The sequence below is a fragment of the Pseudonaja textilis genome, chromosome Z (assembly GCF_049901715.1).
Source record: "Pseudonaja textilis isolate UNSWEBS1 chromosome Z, rPseTex1.2, whole genome shotgun sequence".
Taxonomy (NCBI): domain Eukaryota; kingdom Metazoa; phylum Chordata; class Lepidosauria; order Squamata; family Elapidae; genus Pseudonaja; species Pseudonaja textilis.
Window position 1 is genome coordinate 124,002,803 of NC_142008.1, and position 25,427 is coordinate 124,028,229.

The following is a 25,427-nucleotide window of genomic DNA, read 5'->3' on the forward strand; positions in this document are numbered from 1 at the left end:
CCACCTTACAGGGATCTGCTCGCATGATCCGCCGATACATCACACAGTCCTAAACACTTGGGAAGGGTTCGACTAGTGATTTGTGATACAAAACCCAGCATGGTTATCTCATCTGCTGTGTATACTGTGTACAACAACAACAACAACAACAGCAATAATAATAATAATATACAAAATACTAATGCTTTGATGGTCATTTTGAAAAATCCTTTCTTAGTGATTACCTAGAAGCCAAAAGGAACATAAATGCTAAATTTCAAATTTGTAGGCTTTATGCTTCTGGAGATTTTGTGATGATGCATGAGTGGTATTTCGCTTTTATATAGAGAGATTTTATTCAAAACAAAGAGAGATACCCATGATTAAAACTCACAGTCCATATATTTCCATACTTCTCTGCCTGGCTGCGATCCTGAACTCACCTATCTGGAATTGTTCTCATTGGTAAATCTACTTCTGAACTCAAGCCAGGAACTCAAGCCATGAACTTAATTAGATAAAGCTTCAATGATAGGAAAGTATTGGTATTTTATTGGCAGAAGGTGTAGGTTTAATTAGGCATAGATATAACTGACTTTTAATTTATTAAGGAAGTCTAGGACTGTCTGTATTTATAATTAAGCAACAAGCAACAGGTGTGAACCTGTTGGAAATGTAATCAGACACTGTGTACATGTGGCGGACGTGTGTTTAGCAAAGAAGTATTGGATAAAAATACATTCACAGAAAAAAAATATGTTAAAGCTGCACATAGATTATAAGCCAGAAATATTTTTGTTAGGGATAATACCAGAAAAATATAATAAGAGGAATTTGTATATTGTATGTTTTGACAGCAGCAAGAATGGTATTTTCAGGGGCGGGATTCAAAAACCGTAGTAACCGGTTCGCTGCCTGGTTGCTGGGTGGGTGTGGCCTACCAGAACTTCTTAGAGGGGCATTTTTTGCCATTCCCGGGCTCCAGAGGCTTTCCTCGGGCCTCTGGGAGGGCAAAAATGGCCTCCCCTAGGCTCTGGAAGCCCTCCAGAAGCTGGAAAGAGGCCCACTTCCAGACTTCCAGAAGACCCATTTTTCGCCTCCCAGAGCCTCCTACGCTTACCTGTATCCGAAACAGGTCGCGTGGCGATTCCTGGGAGGGGAGGGGCAGGGTGGGTGGGGCCAGCCGGTGGGTTCAACTACTAGTCCCACGAACCAGATGTAAACCTGGAATAATGTCAGGTTTCCCGACGATGAAATCCATTTAAAAATAAAAGAGCCAAGTTTCATCTTCCGAAACGATTTCTTTTATTTAGGAAAGCATCAAAATTGGCAAAAAGTCCGTTGTAATTCTGCATCGGACACAATCCGGGATTATGCCGCATAACGTTGGAAATTAGAAACAGCCCCGCAAAGCCACATTCCCCAATGGAAGTAAATCAACGTTGCCTGGGGTCTTCAATCTCCACCTCCAGGTCTCAGCAGGGTCAGCTTTTGTTCCCACGGGAAGAAGAACCATCTAGCCTAAACAATTTTCTCTATCTCCACTCTTCCCACCTTAGGAATGCGGCAAGCCCGAAACCCTCCCCCGCATAACCAGCAAAGAGAAATAAAGAAAAGGAGTATATCATAAGGCTAAATAAAATGGCTACACATATGTCAATTTCAGGCTTTGACATTTAACACCCGGTTCATCCAAACTGGTCTGAACCGGTAGAATCCCACCCCTGGGTGTTTGCACAGTATTAGAAAAATGAGGAAACACAGAGAGAAGATTCTGTAATTTTTTTTAAAAAAAGTATTAGATTGCACAGAAATAGATAGACCGACATTAAAGATAAAAGAAAAGGAACATACTGAGTATTTTCAAATATAGGATTTGGATAATAGAGGCAGAAATTAGGAGCTAGGAAATCTTTTATTATGTAAACATTCAACCCACACAGTACACTTTTTACTAAGCACTTATGTACGTTAAATGAAAATGCACAAATAAACTATTTTTTTAAAAGAGGTTTGAAAACAGGATGGGTTACAAAAATAAGACAGCTGCCCTTGCATTGTGCAAACTGCTATACAGGTACTCCTCGACTTATGACCATTCATTTAGTGACTGTTCAAAGTTACAACAGTGAACAAAAGTGAATTATGATCATTTTTTCACACTTATGACTGTGGCAGCCTTCCCGTGGTTCCAGGATCAAAATTTGGACCCTTGGCAACTGACTTGTATTTACGACGGTTGCACTATCCCAGCATCTTGTGGCAACCTTCCAACAGGCAAAGTCAGTGGAGGAAGCCAGATTCACTTAACAACTGTGTGACTGACTTAACGACTGCAGTGATTCACTTAACAACCATGGCAAGAAAGGTGGTAAAACGAGGCAAAACCACTTAACTGTCTTGCTTAGCAATGGGAATTTGGGCCTCGATTGTGGTCGTAAGTCCAGGACCACCTGTATTTCCCACTAGCTCTTACAATTTAATCAACTTTCGCTTGCATCTTTCTAACACCCAAAGGTGCTTTTATTTTATTTTTTTAAGAGGCAACTGGACTTTTTTCTTTGAAGAGGTTTTGCTTCTATTCCGAGAAGCTTCTTCAGTTCTTTAGTGCAAAGGAGATCAGTTCTTCGGAACTGAAGAAACTTCTTGGACGAAAAGCAAAACCTCTTCAAAGGAAAAACAAAACAAAACAGAAAGTCCAATTGCTTTTTGAAAAAAACGCACCTGGATGATGGAGAACCTCCATTTTTGTAACACATTGTTGTATCCGTTAACACAAGATAGAAAGTTGAAGCTCCCTGCTTACTATATGGCTTAAATTCTTCCAGAGAAAGGAACAATTTAAGTCCCCTGTTTAAATGCTGACACTATTCTCCATCTCAGCGGGATCGAGATATTTGTAAGCGACGAGAAGAGACGGGTCCTGTTTGGTGAGGGGCTCCTTCTTGACGAGCGATTTATTCCTCTCCTTAATTTCGTTGGAAATCTTGTGCAGATGGGCTTGGAAGGTTGTGATGAGTTCGAGGGGAGCCTTCTCGGTGAAATGACGGTCGGGATACTTACCCAAGGGAATCTGGAGGTGTAGGAAGGGAGAAGGAGGAGAATGGGGAGGGGGAAGGAAAAGGAGAAGGGACGGGGGAGGAGAAGGAAGATGAAAAAGAAAAGAAGGGATGGAGAGGGAGAAGAAGGAGAAGGAAACAGAGACGGGGTGGAGGAGGAGGAGAAAAGGAGGAGGAAGGAAGAGGAGAAGAAGGGAAGGGAAAATGAGAAGAAGAAGAAGGGATGAGGAAGAGAAGGAAGATGAAAAAGAAAAGAAGGGATGGAGAGGGACAAGATGGAGAAGGAAACAGAGACGGGGTGGAGGAGGAGGAGAAAAGGAGGAGGAAGGAAGAGGAGAAGAAGGGAAGGGAAAATGAGAAGAAGAAGAAGGGATGAGGAAGAGAAGGAAGATGAAAAAGAAAAGAAGGGATGGAGAGGGACAAGATGGAGAAGGAAACAGATGGGATGGAGGAGGAGGAGAAAAGGGAGAAGGAGGAGAAGGAGGAGAAGGAGGAGGAGGAGAAAGAAAGAAAGAAAAGAAGAAGGTATGGAGAGAAGAAAGAGGAGATGGGCGGAGAAGGAGAAAGAGAAAGAAAAGAAGAAGGGATGGAGGAGGAAAAAAGTGGTGGAGAAGGAGGAAGAGGAGAAAAAGAAGGAGGAGAAGGAGGAGATGGAGAAGGGAAAGGAGATGGGATGGAGAAGGAGAAAGAGAAAGAAAAGAAGGGATGGGGAAAAATGGAGAAGGAGAAGAAGATGGATGGAGGAAGAGGAGAAAAAGAAAAAAGGGGAAGAAGGAGATGGGATGGAGGAGGAGCAGGAGGAGCAAGAAAGGAGAAGGGGAGAAGATAGGTGAGAAGGGGAAGAAGGAAAAGGAGAAGATAAGGAGGAGGAAAAGTAGACAGAGAAGGTTGGAGGTATAGATAGATGAGGAGAAGAAGGAGAAGAAGGAGCCAGGGAAGGAAAAGGAATAGAGGAGGAGGAGGAGGAGGAGGAGGAGGAGGAGGAGGAGGAGGAGGAGGAGGAGGAGGAGGAGGAGGAGGAGAGGAAGAAATTAATCACCTAATGAAGTTCTTTCCTTGAGCCACCCAAAAGGCCATTCAGGCCATGGAGTAATAAATAAAATAAAGTATCTCAGACAGGTGGTTCACCACCGTCCTTCACTTCCACAGTCAATCTACTCTTATTATTGTGTCATTTTTTTTCCGGACGTTCCTAGAACTTGGATCCATATATTCCATATTCTAGCATGAACCTTCAAGACAGCTATTATTATTTCCCCTCCCGACGTCCCCTCCCCCATGTCTTCCCAACCCAACTCCACATTAGACTCATGGCCACGCTCAACCTGTCATCGACTTCTGAAGAGCCCATCACTTTTCCTCCCCTATATCACTTGTCTCATCGCTTATAACCAAGGGTGGGACTGCTACCGGCTCTCCCCGGTTTGGGTGAAGCAGATCCAAACCAGTAGCTAATTTTATGGCCGGTTTGGAGAACCGGCAAATCTGACTCCTGGTTGGCTCTGCCCATCCTACCCTGTCCCTCCCAGGAATTCCCACGAGGCCCATTTTGGATGCCAGATAAGTGCAGGACCCACGCGGAGGTTCAAGGAGGGTGAAAAATAGGCCACCTGGAAATTCCAGAAAGCTGGAAATGGGCCCATTTCTGGGCTCCAGAATCTCAGGGAGGCCGTTTTCATCCTGCCAGAGATTCATGGAAAGCGTACAGAGCGTGAGGAGAGTGAAAATGCCCCCTCCCTGCCATGGTGCAGGAGGCCGACTAGGCCACGCCCACCATGGCCACGCCCACCCAGCAACCAGGCAGAGAACCGGTTGCTTAAATTTTTGACGCCCACCCCTGCTTATAACATCACCAAACCTGGCCACTTTAAGACTTAATGGACTTCCACTCCCAGAATTCCACAAGTCTTAAAGTGACCAGGTTTGAAAATCCCAGGTGATCGCTCACTTCCTCTTCTTCATTGGCAACACCTCTTCCAAGAAAGCGTGGTGAGCAACCTTGAAGACCAGTCAACCTTGCAAACCAGAAGGTCTACAAGGTCAGGGGCAAAACTCCAGGTTCCTCAGAATTCATTTTGTATTGTGTTCCTAATAGTAGCTGTTAGGAATGTAAGTCACCTAACAGGTATTTGGGTTAGAAATATATAAACCAGAATAAACATTTTAGTACTATGTCTTTAAGAAAATGCTAAATTGTAGTTGGGTGTGTTTTCTCAAACAGCCATAAGATGGAGCCAGAAACCTGGATTGTTTTAGTCTTAGTCTCAGAAGAGAGTGTGTCTGAGTGAGTATCTCTGTTTCCTTCTGTTGGAAAGTATTGCCGTTGCTCCATTTCTTCTAATTGACTGATATTACTGGGTTTAATGTAAGTCTGATACTGAGCTGTTTTTTGACACTGGACTTTGTTATTGGATTATCCCTGGATTGAAAACTGACTGATTTACCTGTGAATGACTTTTGGACTGCTTATTTTGGACTTTGCTTAAACCTTTCTGGAAGTAAAACCCTACATTTACTGTACAGTGTATCTGTGTACTGTGTGTGTGTTATTCAAACACTTCTCTCAAATACGTCTCCCTGTATGCGCTCATTCTCCTAATGGGGAATTACCTCAACAGTAGCCTCAAAACGTAGCTGCTCAGCCCTTAGACACGTAGATAGATGGGAACTCAACCCTCCCATCAGATTCCCATTTATCCTCTTCATGATGGATTCTGCTGGCCATCAGGGCGATCTCGCCTGATTGGACAGGCACCAAATGTTGAGTGAGACAGATGGTTGGGTCCACCAGTTTCCTAGCTGTCCTGAGTGTTTAGTCTTTATCTTGTTGTTGTCATTCAGGTAGACTTCCAAGATCTTCTTAGAAGACCTTCTTAGTCATCTTCTTAGAGGACCGTGGCCCATCCTACCTGGAGCCATTGCCCTAAGAGTCCTTAGCAAGGGGTTCCACCCCTCTGGATGTCAACCCCATAAAGCACCAGGGAAGGTGGGCCTTGCTGCTTTCAGGCCAATGTCATCTTGAGATCAGTAGGGTAGTTGCACTCACCCTGTCTCCTGTTGGAGCACTGAGAAGCCACAGGACGCTGATGATGTTAGCCGTTGTGTTGATTTCTGGAATGGTCTCCTTATAGCTCTTCAGACTCGCCTGGCCCTTGGTTTTGGGAGGAGGCTTCCTCATGGCGGAAGGGAAATTCGGCATCCAGGCGCCGAAATCAAACTGCAATTCAACATTCCAAGAATTAACCCCCTGTCGGACCTGCCACAACTTCACTCTCTAAATCAAGGATGTCAAACTCAAGGCCTGCAGGCTGGATTCGGCCCTCCAGGGGGGTTTAGATCTGGCCTGTGGGCCGACTCTGGAAACAGTGAAGGACTGGCCCGCGGTGCCTCTGCCAGCGAAGATGGAGCTCGGGAGGGCCATGTGTGGCAATTCCAGGCTCCGTTTTTGGCCACGGTGGTCCCCTGCAGTCCTCTGCCAGTATCTCCCCCTTCCACCAGCTCCGTTTTATCGGGCAGAGGGCTAGCAAAACATATTAAAAGCAAAGCAAAAGGAGAAATGTTTCTCCTTTTGCGTTTGAGCATGGAAGAAGGGACAGGAAAGGAGAAAGAGGAAAGAGGAAAGAAACAGATGGGAAGAGAGCGAGGAAGGAAAGAGAAGGAAAGAGGGGAAGGGAGAAGAAAGGAGAAAGAAGGAAAGAAGGAAGGGAGGGAGGATCTGAGGGAAATCCTGCCTTGGCAAAACATCACTCATGCCAGCTCAACGTCATTCATGTTGGGGGCACCTCTGGTGGTTGAATTGCCCCCAACACGAGTGATGTTGAGCTGACCACACCCACCCCAGCCACGCCCACTCCACTGCCCCGAGATCAAACACAACCTTAATGTGGCCCTCGATGGACCCGAGTTTGACAGCCCTGCTCTAAATAAAAATGATGCTTGGCTCCAATGGTTGAGAAAGGTATAGTTTGATTAGAGGCCAAGTGTATTGCACTAAGTAGTGAAAAGCCAGAACTGAATATTACGTGCCCAAATCCCTAAGTTTTACTCACCCACCACTTAACTGTCTCTCACTGCCCACACCTCAGTGTCACCAATCCGTGTCAGGCCTGCCTCCGTTCAAAACTCAAGAAAGAAAAACCCTCAACTCCGTTGATTTAGGGAAGATTGGTATGCGACCCCTTTTTTCTTCCCGCTGTGTGACCTTGAGGCAGCATCTCAGGGAGATACAGTTGCTTACTTTAGCTTCCCCAAGCATTCGCCACTTTCTCTCTCCTTCCAAAGTTCACGGCAGCCTGTCACTGCAGAGCAGCAAAGTACAAGCAAGCATAAGGTGGCAGCTAACAACCCCACCAAAGGGGCCCTACTAGGTTACACCCCACATCCTAGTCCTCACACTAATGCCTTTCTACTACATGAGTCTGGTTTCTCATCACCTTCTTGTGTTGTTGTATTTTTTCCCAGGCAGGAAACTCAACTAGGTGCACCAATTCTACATTACCTTAACCAAATCTTGTATCTGTAACTTAACCGCAGGGATTCGCTTATCAACAGTGGCAAGAAAGGTCTTTAAATGGGGCAAATCTCACTGTCTCACTTAGCATGGAAATGCTGGTGGCTCAGTTGTAGTGGTCCTCGACGTACAGCCATCCTTGGGCCCAACATTTCCACCGCTAAGCGAGACAGTGGCGCGGTGAGCTTTGATCCTTTTTTACGACCTTTTTTTGCCTACGTTCATAAGGGAATCGCTGCGGTTGTTAAATGAGTCACCTGGTTGTTAAGTGAAGCTGATTCCCCCCGTCGACTTTGCTCATCAAACGATCGCAAAAGGGGATCACGTAACCCAGGGGCACTGCAACCGTCATAAATAGGAGTCAGCTGTCAAGCATCTGGATATGGATCGTGGGACAGCGGGAAATGTTGCAGCGGTCATAAGTGTGAAAAATAGTCATGCATCAGATTTTTTTAGTGCTGTTGCAACTTTGAACGGTCACTAAATGAATTGTTATAAGTCAAAGATTACCTGTACAAATTTCCTATCTTCCCTCTATCCATTAAGCCAATTGGAGCTTCTGTCCCTAACCAAATATCAGAACTGGAAGGTCCGTAAGTTTCAAGATCAGCCAACGATGGTTCAGTGTTGCCCCCTAGTGGGGGCTATTGAGTATGGCCATATACATTGATGAGTCCTAACGTGTTTCCCCGAAAATAAGACCCTGTACTTTTTTTTTGCCACCAAAAAAGGCACCAGGTCTTATTTTGGGGGGAAGTCATCCACTGACTAATCTCATTTGTGCATGTCGCTCCTGGCCTCCTTTTCGCCGTCAGAGGCCTTCAAGGAGCTTCTTCTTCTGCGGCCAGCAAGGCTTTCCTGAAGATCTTTGCAACAGATAACAGAGGTCTGGATCGATCCAGAGCTTTGCTATCAGCTCCAGAGGCCTTCAGGAAAGCCTTTGCCAGCCTTGCTGGCTGCAGAAGAAATGGGCTGGCAAGACAGCTGTCGGGGTGTACAAGGCCTGGCTACACCTGTCCAAAAGTAAGTAGTAGGTAGCTCCACCCTTCCATCCCCACCTTAGCTTAATTTTTACCCGTGCAACCTGGAGTAGGTGAAACCTTAATTAGGGCTTATTTGAGGGGTAGGGCTTATATTGGGTGCACATGTAAAATCAAGATGGGACTTACTTTCAGGGTAGGGCATATTTTCGGCGGAACAAGTATTTAGGTGGGGGTGCACGAACTAAATGGCCTACAAGGTCCCTTCCAATTCTGTTTAAAAAGTATCAGTACCACTTCATAAAGGCTTAGTTAGGCCACACCTGGAATCCTGCATCCAGTTTTGGTCACCACGTCACAAAAAAAGATTCTCAGACTTTGGGAAAAAGTGTAAAGAAGAGCAACTAAGATGATTAGTTGGAAGCTAAAGGAGATTGGAAGCTAAAACATATGCAGAAATTGGGGATGTCTAGCCTCGTGAAAAGAGGACACATGATAGCAGCATGCAGCGAGATGATTTTGTGGACCACAAAACCCACGAAGTCCCTATTTAAGAACCGCTCTGAACTCAAACCATCTTGAAAGCATGAAAATGGTTTTGGGTCTAAATCAGCCGTCCCACACTCTGGATCTATAAACCAAGATTGTATAAACAGATTGAATAAACTTGGTTATATGATTATTGAGCCTGTCATCGGCACCTCTATAACTGTCTGGTTTGGTTCTGCAACCCAACAAGACAGACACAGACTCCGGAGAGTAATTAGGACTGCAGAAAAAACAATTACTTCCAACCTGCCTTCCACCGAGGACCTGTATACTGCACGAGTCAAAAAGAGGGCTGTGAAAATATCTACACACCCCTCACATCCTGGATACAAACTGTTTCAACTCTTACCCTCAAAACGACGCTATGAAGCACTGCACACCAGAACAACGAGACACAAGGAAAGTTTTTCCCCAAATGCCATCACTCTGCTAAACAACTAATTCCCTCAACACTGTCAACTTATTTACTAAGACTGTATTACTATCACTATTAATCTTCACATCACTCCTTATTACCCATCCCTTCCCGCTTGTATGACTGTAACTTTGTTGCTTGTATCCTTACAATTTATATTGACTGTTTCCTAGTACAATTTGATTGCTTATTGTACCTTATGACTATCATTAAGTGTTGTAGCTGATGATTCTTGACAAATGTACCTTTTCTTTTATGTACATTGAGAGTATATGTACCAAGACAAATTCCTTGTGTATCTAATCACACTTGGCCAATAAAGAACTCATTCATTCATTCATAAGCAGAGAATCAAAATCGTGTGAAGCGGTCATATCACTTTGTAAAGCCTTAGTAAAACCAGATTTGGAGTACTGCATCCAATTTTGGCCACCACATTACAAAAATATATATATATATGTTGGGACTTTGGAAAAAGTGCAGAGAAGGGCAACTAAGAGGGTTAAAAGCCCCGGAGACTAAAACATAGGAAGAACGGTTGAAAGATTTGGATTTGGCTAGTGTAGAGAAAATAAGAACTATTTGAGGAGTTGCTCCAAAGAAGACAGGGTCAATTTATTTTTCAAAGCACCAAAAGGCAAGACAAAGAGATAATGTAAGGAAACAAATCAAAGAGAAAAACCAACCAATAAGGATAAATTTCCCGACGGTGAGAACAATTCACCAATGGAACATCTTGCCACTAGAAATTGTGGCTCCCTGGAGGTTTTTAAGAAGAGACTGGACAACCACTTGTCTGAAATGATAGAAGGTCTCCTTCTTGAGCAAGGAGCTAGACTAGAAGACCTCCAAGGTCTCCTCTAGGTGTACCCTGATTGATTGTGTTCAGCTACTCGCTGATATATGTGCTCCTACCTGTCCAGCGTTCACAGCAGTATGCTGCGCTGAGCAGGTATAAATCACCATGGTGATGAATTTTTTCACTTCTTCCACGGTACTGAATGAAGAAGGGATACCTGAGAAGGAAAAGAAAAATACACATCGGTTATTAATAACAATTACCTCTAAGCAGTTGTGGGGTTCAGCCGGTTCGTAGCAAGTTCAAGAGAACCAGTTGTTAACTTGTTGAGCAGTTGGGTGGGCAGGTTTTTGGGAAAAAAATCATTAGGGCCGAGAAAACTGGTTGTTGAACAATTGGAGTCCCACCACTGTCCATAAAGTATATAAGGACAGCTAAAACCGAGGTGTTTACAAACGTGCAACTATTCAGAACTCATATTGCCACCAGTAAAACCTGGTCCTTACCAGAAGACGTGAGAGCCAGGAAACCTTTTTGAAAAATCTCGTAGATCCAGCTCTGCAGTTCATAATCTTTCTGGACGGAATCATCTGCCTTATAATATAAATCAACCATGTTGGAGACAAAGCTGAGAAGGAGAACCAAAGAGGAAACATGAATCTCTCCTGCTTGGTCAGAGGGTTGGACTGGATGACCTACAAGGTCCCTTTCCAACTCTACTAATCTGAATCTATCTCTCCTCCCTTCTTGGCTTACAGGAAAGGAATTAGGAAATGCCACCGGTGCAATAAGGCGGTGTGGTTTGTGAAGGGAAGGAACGAGAAGGGGAAGAGGAAGGGGAAAGAGGTGAACGGTGGGTCTTGGATGCTCTCTGAGCTGGGTTGTTTTCTTGCAAGACATTTCATGACCCAACTAGGGAACGTCATCAGTGCTAGAAGGGAGGGGGATTTGTGGAGTAGAGAAATGGAGGAAAAGGAGGAGAAGGAGGAGAAAGAGAAAGAGAAGGAAAAGAAGGGGACGGTATACTGTGTGGTCCTTAGTGCTCTCTGAGCCGGCTTGTTTTCTAGAAGATACTTTATGACCCAACTAGGGAACGTCATCAGTGCTAGAAGGGCATGTGGCTTGCGGAGAGGAAGAATGAGAAGGGGAGGAAGAGAAGGAGGAGAAGGAGTTGGTGGAGGAAAAGTTGTTTCACCTCCTCACCAGCAATCGACACTCAGATAATTAGAGTTTGATGCCAAGATTAATTCTAGACCGATCAAGCAGTAGACAATACCCCAAACTAAGAATTATAGACAATATCCCAAACAAGAAACTACCAACTCAAACTAATTAACACTGAACAACATCTTAACCAAGGAAATGCCCACTAAACTGACAGGACAAGCCATTGTATATAAACAAGAGGAAACCCCCTTCCCTTCTAGAACTGATGATGTTACCTAGTTGGGTTATGAAACATCTGCAAGAAAACCACCAAACTCAGAGAGCAAAAGATTCCGTAATCCTCCTCCTGCTATCCTCCCCCTCTTCTTCTTCCTCATCCTCTTCTCTTTCTCCTCTACTCTGCAAACCCAATCTCAACAGTAACCTTCAGACAACAAGATAAAGCTTCAATTCTCAGAGCTGCAAGACTCCTGAGTAATAGACTTAGAAAACCAGAAAATCATCCTGGACTGACCTCTCTATAGCTGCCCAGATCTTCAGACCATCATCTCTGTAGTGGTAGTTAGGCAAGGAAGACATTCCACGAGCCTTGATGTCTTCTGGGAGACAAAGGGAGGAATACATGATGGACGCCATTCCCTTCTGCAACAGCTGGACCAAACCCTCAAACCCAGTGCCAGTTGCCTAGAAGGAGAACAAGAAGAAGGAGCCCCAGTTGTCAGAGGGACATCCCATGGACATCCTCAAGACATCAAACCCAGTGCCAGTTGCCTAGAAGGAGAACAGGAAGAGGGAGCCCCAGTTGTCAGATGGACATCCCATGGACATCCTCAAGACATCAAACCCAGTGCCAGTTGCCTAGAAGGAGAACAGGAAGAGGGAGCCCCAGTTGTCAGATGGACATCCCATGGACATCCTCAAGACATCAAACCCAGTGCCAGTTGCCTAGAAGGAGAACAGGAAGAGGGAGCCCCAGTTGTCAGATGGACATCCCATGGACATCCTCAAGACATCAAACCCAGTGCCAGTTGCCTAGAAGGAGAACAGGAAGAGGGAACCCCAGTTGTCAGATGGACATCCCATGGACATCCTCAAGACATCAAAGCCAGTGGCAGTTGCCTAGAAGGAGAACAGGAAGAGGGAACCCTGGTCTTTGTAGATTTTGTGGACATCTACATCTCCTGTGATAAACTGAATGCCAACTTACTTCATCAAACACTCCTCCCTTGGGAATCAGGCGGGTCCTTGCCAAGGTGTTGATGTGAAGAGTAAAGCGGATGTGAGGGATCAGAAGCTGGCAAAGAAAAAAGGCAAGAGAAGCGTTTCCCTCCTTCGTATCTTCTTGTCCAGGTCACAATCTCAAAATAAGAGGGTCACAGAATGGGAGGGGACCTTAGAGGTCCTCTAGTCCAACCCTCTGCTAAGGCAAAAGAAGCTATATCAATGCCAAAGAAGGATTGTCCAATTTCCTCCTTAAAACCTCCAGTGTTGGAGCACCCGCCACTTCTGAAGGGACGTCCTTCCGCTGATGAATTGTTCTAATTGTCAAAAAAATTTCTCCTTAGTTCTAGGTTTTTTTCTTTCCTCGATAGGTTTCCATCTGTTGTTTCCTATCCTGCCTTCAGGTGCTTTGGAGAATAGATGGACCCCCCCTCTTCTTTGGGGCAGCCCCTCAAATATTAGAACATTGCTAGTCCTTCTTTTCAGAAGAGTTGGAAGGGACCTTGGAGGTCTTCTAGTCCAACCCCCTGCTCAGGCAGGAAAGCTATACCATTTCAGACAAATAGCTGTCCAATCACTTCCTTAAAAACCTACCCAACTTTCTGAATTTGGGGGCCAAAATATTTGGATTGCGTTCCCCATTGCAATCAGAGAAGGCAGCTTCCTCATCAGGTGACCTGCTTGGACTATGAGGAGTTCCAACGACTGCCTACCCATACAGCCAGGTGTCTCCATCTCTTTGAAGCTAGATATGGTCTCCACTGTCATACAATATTTCTATGGAAGTCTTTTTATGGCTGCCAATAGAAAGGGAGAGGGGAGCCCATGGAAGCTTGCATTCCATAAATGTTTTCAAAGATAGTTTCTAGGCGACCGAAGTTTCTGCCGCTCAAAATTCTAACCGGAGAACATGATCGATGACTCTGGGCTATGGATGTGTCCCATTGGAGAATATGAATTACTATTCATCCAGAGGGTGGGAGGGAGGGAAACCAGGGTCTAGGGTGACAATGAATGATGGGTCTCAGAGTCGGCTACACCCAGGCAGCGCCGGCATGTCTACTCCTAATAAATCTCCTTTAAGTTTTGGAAGTTTGGCTCGAGATGCATGGTTTAAATGAGGATAACTGCTGGAACCCTGACACCCACATTCTTTAGTTTTAAAGAGGTGAAACATGACAGGCAGAAGAAAAAAATTGGACATCTTCTCACTATGTTGGCCAGACAGTAAACAGTTAGTGTGTAGCTGGATTGACAGCACACAGTATGCAACTGATAAGACAAATTCATCTAAAGCCATCTCAACGAGACTCCTGTGCCTCTTCCTTTTAAAGGACCACCCCTTTGCACAAGAGACAGTTGTATCTTCCCACAAAATGTTGTGTCCTGCACTAGGGGTGTCCAACCTTGGCCACTTGAAGACTTATAGACTTCAATTTACAGAATCCCACTAACTTGACCAAAAGTCAATTGTATCTTCTCACAAAGTGATACGTCCTACACTAGGGGTGTCCAACCTTATCCACTTGAAGACTTATGGACTTCAACTCATCATATGTCCTACAAAAGGGGTGTCCAATATGGTCCACTTGAAGACTTAAGAACTTCAACTCCCAGAATGTCCCAACCTTGCTTAAAAGACAGTTGTATCTTTCTCACAAAGTCATATGACCTATACAAGGGATATCCAACCTTGGCCACTTGAAGACTTGTGGACTTCAATTCCCAGAATTCTCCAGCCAGTTCCCAGAATTCTGGGAACTGAAATCCACAAGCCTTTAAGTGGCCAAGGTTGGACATCCCTACCCTACACCATGATAAGCCTGGAAGATCATTCCAACTTTCAGACATGCAAGAAGATGTCCATCAAACCACCAGTTGAAGGAAGAGAAAGGGACTCTTATGCTGCAGAGCCACATCAACCGCTGAAAATTATGGGATGGCCCGGAAGGTGGCCCAAATGAACCAAGAGTTGGACCAAAACCCATGATTTCTGTCAGGATTGAAAAATGAAACCCTACCTTGTAGAGAGGATGGCACATCGGAAGTTGGCGGAGAGTTGCCATGGTGAACACTTCCGCCAGCAGGTGTGTCCGGAGCAGGTGGGTGAGCCCCTGGTGGATATGGAAGTCCGAATTGCGCACCCAGGTCTTGGCCAGGATCCAGTCCCATTCTGGATCGCTGGGCAGGAAGATGGGGGATGTGGAAGACTGGCTGAGCTGGGAAAAAGAACAGAAGTCAATCTATTGGGTGGATGGATGGATGGATGGATGATTGCATGACTGGATGGATGATTGAATGCATGGATGGATGGACAATTGAATTAGTGGATGGATGGATGACTGGATGGATGGATGGATGGATGATTGAATGACTGGATGGATGATTGAATGGATGGATGGATGGATGGATGATTGAATGACTGGATGGACCATTGAATGACTGGATGGATGGATGGATGGATGTATGGATGGATGATTGAATGACTGGATAGATGGATCATTGAATGACTGGATGGATGGGTGAGTGGGTGGATGGATGGATGGATGGATGGGCAATTGAATGACTGGATGGATGGATGACTGGATGGATGGATAGATGGATGATTGAATGACTGGATGGATGGATGGACGGACGGATGGATGATTGAATGACTGGATGGGTGATTGAATGGATGGATGGATCATTGAATGACTGGATGGATGGATGGACAATTGAATGACTGGACAGATGGACGGACGGATGGATGGATGATTGAATGACTGGATAGATTGGATGGATGGATGACTGATTGACTGAATGAATGAATGAATGAATGAATGAATGAATGAATGAATGAATGAACAAACGAATGAATGAATGAAGAGATGTCATACCTGGATGGCCAGAGGCATGAGATGTCCTTCAGAGGACAAGTGTAGCAAACACAACGGAGCTGCTATATGCTGAAGACGTCCATTATTCAGCCCAGCGGAAAGGCCTTCCAAGATCTTGTAGTCCACCAGGAAGATCCTTTGCTTCTGGAAAGAACCAAGAAGAAGAAACTCAGACATGGAAGTGAGGAGAAGGGCTGACAGTAGGGCTGTCAAATGGCTTCCTTTCCAGGGAGGGTATGTGTGTGTGTGTGTGTATCTGTGTGTGTGTGTGTGTGTCTCCCAAGAAGGTCCCCTGAAAGCATGAAACGCCACCTTCCTTACATTTAGCTCCTCCTGCAGGGTGGTGGAGTCACCCAACAATCCAGCGACCATCGTTTGGGTCACGGGAAAATTATTCGGGATCTGGGTACATAACTGGATGATGATTGGGTTCAACCCGTGTAAGAATTGATAGCCGAAGAATTCGTCCCTCTTCCAATATTCTGTGACATGTTCTGGAACAAGGAATACAGAAAGGAATGCAGAAATATCAGAGTTGGAAGGGATCTTGGAGGCCTCGTAGTCAGTGGTGGGATTCTACTGGTAGCAAAAAATGCTACTGTTCTGCTGAACCAGTAGTTTAAAAAGTTCGGCCAGTGTTTCTTTTTTTTCTTCCCAACAATCAGCTGTTTTCTTCCCAACAATCAGCTGTTTTCTTCCCAACAATCAGCTGTTTTCTTCCCAACAATCAGCTGTTTTCTTCCCAATTCAGACAGGGGATTGTCCTTGCAAATGCTTATGTAACATCATCAGTGAACACCCGGAAAAATACGGCATCCTTCCCTTAATCCCCCAAGGAAATATTGAAGGCAAATGAGGTCCTCCAGGCAAAATAAGATCTTGGCTTCAAAAATCTAAGGGACTGGTTTGCGGCTGTTGATAAGAACAATAGGATCACCAACCTGATTTCCATCGTCCGAGGATGGATATGGCACAAGAAGAAGGTTGTCCAATCTCTTCTTCAAAGCCTCCAGTGAAAGTTCTGGTGCAGTGGTGGTATTCTACCAATTCGGCCCGGTTCGCAGCCGAATCAGTAGTAAAAAATGCTACCAGTTCAGCTGAACCGGTAGTAAAAAAATTGCAGACAATAAGCAGGGCTGTGCTGTGTGATTTAGATTAGCTAGAAATAAGGAAATCATTGGATTTCTTGCTTTCTGGCTAATCTAAATCATTAACACAGGTGATCTCCCTCCCTTGCTTCAAAATACTTTTTTTTAACACCCAGGAGGCTTCCTTGAGGCCCACTAGGTCGAAAACGGGGCACGGGGGGGAGTGTACTGCACAAGAAAAAAAGAAAGAGAAAGAAAGATAAGGAAGGAAGGAAGGAAGGAAAGGAAGGAAGGAAGGAAGGAAGGAAGGAAGGAAGGAAGGAAGGAAGGAAGGAAGGAAGGAAGGAAGGAAGGAAGGAAGGAAGAAAGACTAGGAGCAACAGAGGGACAGAGGGGGGGGGAAAAAGGAGAGAAAGAAAGGACTACAAACCTTGGCACTAGACGCAGCTTCAGAGGATGCTTTGAAACAGCACAGCAGTCCAGGGCTGGAAGGTACCTGGAGGTCATCTAGTCCAACCCCCCTGCTCCAGAAAGTGAGTTTCTCTCTTTTGACCTCCTAGTCACATGATCACATAGCCACCAAGCCATGGCCACAGAACCAGTAGTAAACATTTTTGAATTTGGTGTTCTGGTGGCAAGCTGTTCCATTGGTTAATTGCCTTCACTATTAGGAAGTTTATCTTTAATTCCAGGTTGATTCTTTCCTTGACTGGTTTTCATCCATTGTTCTTGTCCTGCCTTTTGGTTCTCTGGAGAATAGCTTGACTCCCTCTTCTCTGTGACAGCCCCTCAAATATTGGAGCACTGCTATCATGTCACCCCTGGTCCTTCTTTTCATTAGAGTAGACATTCCCCAATTCCCACAACTGTTCATTGTACAGCTTGTCTTCCAGTCCCCTAGTCCTCTTGGTTTCTCTTCTCTGCACTCTTTCTAAAGTCTTAACAACTTTTTTGTATTGTAGTGACCAGAACTGGAGTCAAGATTCCAAGTGTGGTCTTCTACCAGTGATAAACAGAAATTGGACTGCCATTTTGTCAGAAATGGTGTAAGGTAGCCTGCCGAGACAGGAAGTGGGTTGGACTAGATGACCTACAAGATCCCTCCTGTCTCTGTGAATCTGTTATTCTGAAACGGACTAATTTCTGTAACTTTGAGGTTTGGGAATTGTGCAATGTGGGCTTTGTGTTTCTTAAAGGGTGTTGGGCAATTCCTATCTGTGTGTTTTCCCAGAAATAAGACCCTGTCTTATGTATATTTTTTTCCACCAAAAATAGGCACCAGGTCTTATTTTGGGGGCACGTCCTCCACTGACTAACGTCACTTGTGTGTGTCACCCCAACCTCCTTTTCACTGTCAGAGGCCTTCAGGAGCTGCTTCTGTGGCCGGCAAGGCTTTCCTGAAGGCCTTTGCAACAGATAATGGAACTCCAGAACAAGCCAGAGTTTTGTTATCAGCTCCAGAGGCCTTCAGGAAAGCCTTTGCCAGCCTTGCTGGCTGCAGAAGAAATGGCCAGGCAAGGCAGGTGTTGGGGGGTACGTGGCCTGGCTACACCTTCCCAAAGGTAAGTAGTAGGGCAGCTCCTCCACCGCCCCATCCCCACCCGAGCTTAAGTTATACCCGTGTAGTCTGGAGTGAGTGGGATCTTAATTAGGGCTTATATTGGGGTGCAGGTGTAAAAATCAAGCTAGGACTTACTTTCAGGGTAGATCGTATTTTCGGGGAAACAGGGTTTTGGGGTCTAATTGGCTTTTGTCACGGGTTGGATCTTGGGGTGAGGGGCTGCTTATTCTAATCCTATCCTTCTGCTTTGATTAGCTGTCAAACTTTACCACAAGGAGTTTTCTAAATACCCTGTCTTGATTGGGCTTCTGCCGGCAGGATCTTGCTTTGTTTATGGATAGAGCCATCTAGATAGTTGGCTTCCTTTTCCAATAAGCTCTTTATCTCCTTAAGTGTTGGCACCTGCTGGGGGCTGTTCAAAAGAACTGGGTGGGGGATGCTTCCTGCCTCTAAAGAAACATTTCTCCATTTCTCCTTTAGGGAAATATAATACTCTGCCTTTTTTTAAAATATTTCCCAAAACGTTTCATTCTTCGGGGTGTGGGGAGGGGTTTGCCACATGGGTAAAACAAAGAAACCTGGGGAAGAAGGATTTCAGAGGACAAATACGTGGATTTCAAGAGTTTTGGGAGGGTTCTGAAATTAGCAGAAGGAAGATTCGTCAGGTGCCACTCCTAATGGGCTTCAACCTGCTAGCCAGACCATCCTGTTACCTGCCATCTCTGTCTTGTTAAACCAGAAAACTTTCTTGATGTCCTCCAGGTTTTCCCAGGATTCCTGTCGATCCGAAAAGCCTCTCAGCTTGAGTTCTACCGCTCTGAGACAAATAGAAAAGCAGGATTGGATAGGTTAGATGTACCTCCTACGGTACCTGATGATGTTAGCTAGTTGAGTTGTAAAATGTCTGCAAGAAAACAAGATAGCTCAGAGAGCACGAAGGATGCCACAGTCTTCCTCCTCCTCCTCCTCTTCCTCCTCTTCCTCCTCCTCCTCTTCCTCTTCCTTTTGCAAACCCCATTCCCTTCTAGCACTGATGATGTTACCTAGTTGGGTCATGAAACGTCTGCAGGGAACCAACCAAGCTCAGAAACCACCAAGGATCCCACCGTCCTCCTCCTCTTCCTCCTCGCAAACCCCACTCCCTACTAGCACTGATGATGTTACCTAGTTGGGTCATGAAATGTCTGCAGGGGAAACCCCCAAGATCGAAGACTACCAAGGAGCCCACAGTCCAACTTTGAGCTACAAAGATTCTCTCTCTCTTTTTAAGATAGATAGATTCTCTTCTATCGATACCCCTAAAGATCTATCGACCTTGCTTATCTTCAAATCCAGACGGACCAAGGTTTTTTTCAGTGCCCCGAACGAACGATAAAATACCATCATTTCCAAATAAAGTTCGTTCCACATCGACTCCTTCACGAAAACCTACTCGCGTTCGGCGTTTTTCTTAAAAGTGGCTGCTTTGATGCAGGAAAATTTGACGTCGGTCTCCAGCTCCTCACAAGAGTTGACATCCAGACAACAGGGCACCCCTGGAGCAAACTCCTTCCACCTAAAGTAGCCAAACATTAGTTGCAAGGGAGAACCAGAAGATTCCAAGGCTGAGGTAAAAAAATAAGTCAAGATGGTGGCCAGATTGCCCCACCTCGTTTTAAAATTTGATGGCACAATCAGGGGTGGGTTGGTTACCGGTTCGCCCTGGTTCGGGTGAACCGGTAGCTAATGTTATCATTTTTAATGGCTGGTTCAGCGAACCAGTAAATTCCACCCCCGTCTGGCCCCGTCCACCCCATCTTGCTCCGTACAGGAGGCCCCACGTGGCCTGTTTTGGATGCCAGGTAAGTGCAGGGCCTACGGAGAAGCTCGTTGAGGGAGAAAAATGGGTCTCCCAGATCTCTTATTGGGAGTTAACATGTCTGGCACTGCCTGGGTGCAGTTAACATGTCCGACTCTGAGACCCATCATTCATTGTCATCCTTGACCCTAGTTTCCCCCCTCCCAACTCCCTGGGTGTATCATAATTCATATTCTCCAATGGGACACCTCTATAGCCCGGAGCCATCAATCACGCCCTCCAGTTAGAATTTTGTGTGGCAGAAACTTTGGTCACCTAGTTACTATCTTTGAAAACATGTATGGAATGCAATTTCAGTTTGCAAGCAGCTGCACTGCTCCCCCTCCCCCTCTGTTGGCAATTCTAAAAAGGCCATAGAAATATTTTATGAGTTGACACTCACCACCACCCCCTTCACTAGGGCTTATTTTGGGGGGTAATGCTTGTATTAGGCACAGGCATGTAAATTCGGATAGGGCTTATTTTTGGGAAAACACAGTATTTGTGATGACGACGATCATAATTTATCATTTATATCTTTTATATACTCTGAGAGCTTATGCACCGAAGACCAATTCCTTGTGTGTCCTATCAAACTTGGCCAGTAAAGAATTCCAATTCTAAATCAGAATTTGAGAAGGGCGTTTTTGTGTCGTCGGACATTAGACGCACCACTCATACACAAAGGAAAACCTGCCTTGCTTTTCTGAGATCCAGGGTTCAAACTAGCAGCATTGGAGAGTCCCGTGTTGGTCAAAAAAGTCAAGATGGCAACCATGGCCAAGAACACTGACTCATTCTTACAGTGTTGAGTTTCAATCTTGATTTTGGGGGGACCTGTCCCCTTCCCCGTCAATGCCTCAGGGCAGCCTCTAAATTGCACCCACCGGAAGATCTGCTGTCTTTGCTTAAGTTCTTCTTTCCGATGTTGTTGCAACCTTGGCAGATGATCCATAGATGGTGTCTTGGCTGCAGGGAGAACAACAAAGTTGGAGATTAGCCAGGGGAATTAATTGCCTTCTTCATTTTTTGTGTGTGTAAAATTTTTTATTTTATTTTAAAGCAAACAAATCATCTTCCATTTAAACCATGTGTCACCTGGGTACAAATATCTTTTGCAATAACAATTACAGTTTACACATTGTATTAGTATTCTCTATTCTTACTTAATACTGATATATATAATGTGTCTAATTATTATAACAGTCCCTATCCTAACATATTTAATTCTATTAGCACATTTTCTATATTTCACTGGTCCTTTTTTTAATTACTAATTTCCATGTTTATTCTCAAGCTATCAATAAAAAGCTTCCCATATCAGATAATATTCAGTTTGTTCCTTCTAATTAATTGCCAGTGTTAATCTAAGCATTTCTGCACATTCCAATATTTTCTCATCAGTCGGAATCTCTTCACTTTCCCGGTTTTGTGTAAATACAATCCTGGCTGCAGTTAATACACGAATAATTAAATATACATTCTCTCTAACTATAATTTTCAGGTAGAATGCCCAACAAAAATATTTCAGGTTTTAAATCAATATGTAGGTGGGCGTGGCTAGGTGGTCATGTGATTGGGGGAGGTCATGTGACTGGGGGGGGTTTCTTTTTTTCTTTTTTTTTCTTTCAGAACAACCTCCCGCGCCTCCTGGGCGCTGAAAAAAGAAGCATTTTGGAGCTTTCTGAGATAAGTACAACAGTGAGCGGGCAATCAGCTGTGCCGCATGATTTAAATTAGCTAGAAAGCAAGAAATCCAGCAGTCGCCTGCTTTCCAGCTAATCTAAATTGCATGGCACCGCTGATTTGTCAGCCAGCTGATTGTTGAAAATGCCGGTTTGGCTGAACCAGTAGCATTTTTTTTTTACTATCGGTTCAGGTGAACCAGGCCGAACCGGCAACGTTTCACCCCTGCATCGTTGTAGCAGCTGGTCGGTGCTTAAATCTTTACCCCGACAGATTCGCTTAGAGAATCCAGTCAAGAAGAAAATGGAGCCAAACTCACTGGACAAACGTCTCGTCGAGCCACAGAAATGTTGGGCTCAACGGTAGTCGTAATGCAAGCGTTAGCTTTGGTGAGTATTCGATGTGAACCTGAAGACCCCAAGTGTTGTGGTTCTCTGGCAGCCTGTGCAGACAGTGGGGAAGAATGGGGACCAGTCCAAGAGTCTGGAGAGGACTCAGGTGAGGGTCCTGCATCTGATGCAAAGATGGGGCCAGGGCCATCTGGGAGTGGGGTGCTGCCTCCGGAGCCTTTGGAGTCTGACAGCAGCGAGGCAGAGGACCCAGGGGAGCCTGTTCCCATTGTGCATGCGCACAGAGCTGCTAGAAGGCGAGAGCAGCTGAGACAAAAGGGGCGACTCGGGAATAAGGCTGGGAGGTGATTGCCCCTCCCATAAGGGATAAAGGACAGGCCAAGATGATGAAACCTTTGCAGGAAGCAAAGTCGTTCGTTCGGTTCAGACTCATTCTTGAAGCTCTTTGTACTTCGGTTGTTGTTGTTTTTTCTAGTTCACTTGACACTTCTGTTATTGGCAGCACTTCACAGGAAAGAAAGGCGGACGCTTATCTTGAGGGACTGTTTGAGATTCATTACCAGCTGGGAATGAAAACAATTCCCAGCGTTGCAATAAAATAAGACTTGTTTTTAAAATAAGTGTCTGCGTAATTACGGTCTAGGATGCCTCGGTCAGACCAACAACTTCTCCTCTTTTCCTTGAGTAGACCTACTTACCAGTTCCTTCTCTGAGCTCTATTGGCCAGGGGTGCTCTATCCATTGGTAGCAAGGGAAGCGGTAGGTCACCTCTTCGGCCGACGTCACCACCACAAAATCACAATACAAGCTGTCCTGTTTATCTTCCCTCACGTCCTCTCTTTGGAGACGGAGAAGAATGATCTCTCCTAGGTTGCGTTCACTAGCGATTTTGAATTCGGTCTTCTTTTGTGGACGATAAACATCCGGAGAGGCACCGTAGAAAATTAAAGAGAGCTTCATGAGTCGGGTGGGATTGGGATTCCACCGGTATAACAACGGGTTCGGTGACGACGGTGCACTCCTCATGTCAAACACCTCTAATACTTACTTTCTTACAGCGGTCCCTGCGAAGAAAACAGCTGGGGGGTAAACCAGCTGTGCTCTAAGCAAAGCAAGGACAGGAAAGAGCAGGGGCTGGCAGGCAGGCTCACATGGTCATTGCAGCGAACCGGTTTGGAGAAATCTGCTCGTCGGAGCAAGTTCGCCCGAATCGGATGAATCCCACCCCTGTTCATAGGTCTGAGGAATCTCAATAACAGAGTTGGAAGGGACCTTGGAGGTCTTCCAGTCCAGCCCCCTGCTCAGGCAGGAAGCCCGGTATCATTTCAGACAAATATTTGCTCAATCTCTTTTTTAAAAAAATTCCAGTTTTCTGAGCATTCACAACTTCTGGAGGCAAGCTGTTCCCCTGATTAATTGTTAATTGTTTCTAATTGCTGAAGCCTGTTTTTTGTCCATAGCATTGACAGAATCTTGTATTTGAAAGATCTCTCTCTCTCCCACTCTCTCTCTCTCTCTCTCCTTCACTCTCTCACTCTCACTCTCTGCCTCTCACTCTCTCTCTCTCTCTCTCTGTTTCACCCTGTCTCTCTCACTCTCACTCTCTGTCTCTGTCTCTCCCTCTCTCCCTCCCTCTCTGTGTCTCTTTCTCTCTCCTTCTCTCTCTCTCTCTCCTCTCTGTCTCTCACTCTCCATCTCTCTCTCCCTCTCTCTCTGTTTCACTCTGTCTCTCTCACTCTCATTCTCTGTCTCTGTCTCTCCCTCTCTGTCTCTCCCTCTATCTCTGTCTCTCTGTATCTTTCTCTCTCCTTCTCTCTCTGTGTGTGTCTCTTTCTCTCTCCTTCTCTCTCTCTCTCCCTCTCTCCGTCTCTCCCTCTCCCTCTCTCTCCCTCTCTGTCTCACTCTGTCTCTCTCTCCCTCTCTCTCCCCTCTCCCTCTCCCTCTCTGTCTCTCCCTCTCTCTCTGTCTCTCTATCTCTTTCTCTCTCCTTCTCTTTCTCTCTCTCCTTCTCTCTCTCTCTCTGTCTCTGTTTCTCCCTCTCTGTCTCTCCCTCTCCCTCTCTCTCTCTCCCTCTCTCCCTCTCTCTCTCCCTCTGTCTCCCTCACTCTCACTCTCTGTCTCTGTCTCTTACTTTCCATCTCTCTCTCCCTCTCTTTCTGTCTCACTCTGTCTCTCTTACTCTGACTCTCTGTCTCTGTCTCCCACTCTCTGTCTCTCCCTCGCTCTCTCTCTGCCCGCTCTCTGTTGCTTTGAAAAGATTACCTATGCCGCACTTGTTCCCCCTGCAGCCCTCCGAGGTAAAAAGTGAAACGGTCTAACTTCAGAGAGCACCTGTGCTAGGATCCATCCACTCACCAAGCTTTGGCAGAAACTAGGACTCTGGGTTTCCAGGATGGTTTTGGGACTCTCGCCTTCCGTGCCCACCAAGGTGAGGGAAATTGAATCGAAGATACCAGAAGAGCAAGCATTGCCCGTCACAACCTGCACACGGTATATGGCCATAACAGAGACCAGCCTTCAGCAAGACAGGTTTCTCTCCCTAAGACTGGAGGGTATGAAAATGAATCTCTGCTTAAAAGTCAATCTTTTTCCCATGTCAGCCCCACCCCATGGCCCCAAAATGCCCTCCATCTACTCATCCTTGAGATGACAACAGATGTGCCAATTCAATGTTATCTTGAATGACACACAGGAACACAAATTCTAAAGAAAGAGGAACTACACTGGCACGGTGACAATGCCGGCTCGTTGGAGGGGGGTAGGGAGGGAGTAGGAAGGGATAATACCGGGGAAATATCATAAAAGATTCATATATTTAATCGTGTGCATAATAACAGCAGCTGGAATCACATATGCTCAAAATTGGAAAAACGAAAATATACCCACAGATGAGAAGGTAATAATTGTCTCACAGACAAACACAGCACAGAAGCCTGACGATGGCAGATGAGGTTCTGCCGAAACGTTGCTACAACTTTAAAAGCACAACTATAATGACGTGGGAAAATACCCGAACAAAGCTGAATGCCATCCATGTAAGTACCCACAAAAACTTAAGAAAACACACACACACACACACACATCTATATCTATATCTATTATCTATATCTATATCTATATCATTTGTTTTCTTAAGTTTTCGCGAGTACTTACATGTATGGTATTCAGCTTTGTTCGGGTATTTTCCCACGTCATTATAGTTGTGCTTTTAAAGTTGTAGCAACATCAATTCTCTTCCAGACTTTGGAAGACCGATCTTTCAGGATTCCTGCAATATCTCCAAATGACCTTTTGTGACTTTTCAAACATCTAGAGATGGGGCTTTCGGCTGGATTGCCAACCCATCCATT

General features: G+C 45.3%; 1 protein-coding gene across 1 annotated transcript; it reads right to left on the reverse strand.

The window, feature by feature from the left end:
* Positions 1-1,295: 1,295 nt before the first annotated feature.
* On the reverse strand, positions 1,296-24,611 carry LOC113451308 (hydroperoxide isomerase ALOXE3-like). The gene is made up of 14 exons (XM_026722674.2): positions 24,433-24,611; positions 22,776-22,980; positions 20,929-21,010; positions 19,637-19,759; positions 18,918-19,021; positions 15,877-16,049; positions 15,556-15,699; positions 14,701-14,898; positions 12,666-12,752; positions 11,973-12,142; positions 10,798-10,919; positions 10,408-10,508; positions 6,085-6,255; positions 1,296-3,052 (listed from the first exon to the last, which is right to left on the reverse strand). Exons 1-14 carry the CDS (start codon positions 24,577-24,579, stop codon positions 2,834-2,836), a joined length of 2,046 nt encoding a protein of 681 aa, XP_026578459.1. The 5' UTR covers positions 24,580-24,611; the 3' UTR covers positions 1,296-2,833.
* Positions 24,612-25,427: the final 816 nt, after the last annotated feature.

What these genes read in the sequence shown, in the direction of transcription:
- LOC113451308 (XM_026722674.2), bottom strand. Translation starts at nt 24,579, where the DNA reads ATGGCCATATACCGTGTGCAGGTTGTGACGGGCAATGCTTGCTCTTCT. An exon ending in CCCTGCAGGAGGAGCTAAAT is followed by an intron (nt 15,700 to 15,876) that starts GTAAGGAAGGTG and finishes GGTTCTTTCCAG; the next exon opens with AAGCAAAGGATCTTCCTGGT. An exon ending in TCATGCCTCTGGCCATCCAG is followed by an intron (nt 14,899 to 15,555) that starts GTATGACATCTC and finishes TCTTTTTCCCAG; the next exon opens with CTCAGCCAGTCTTCCACATC.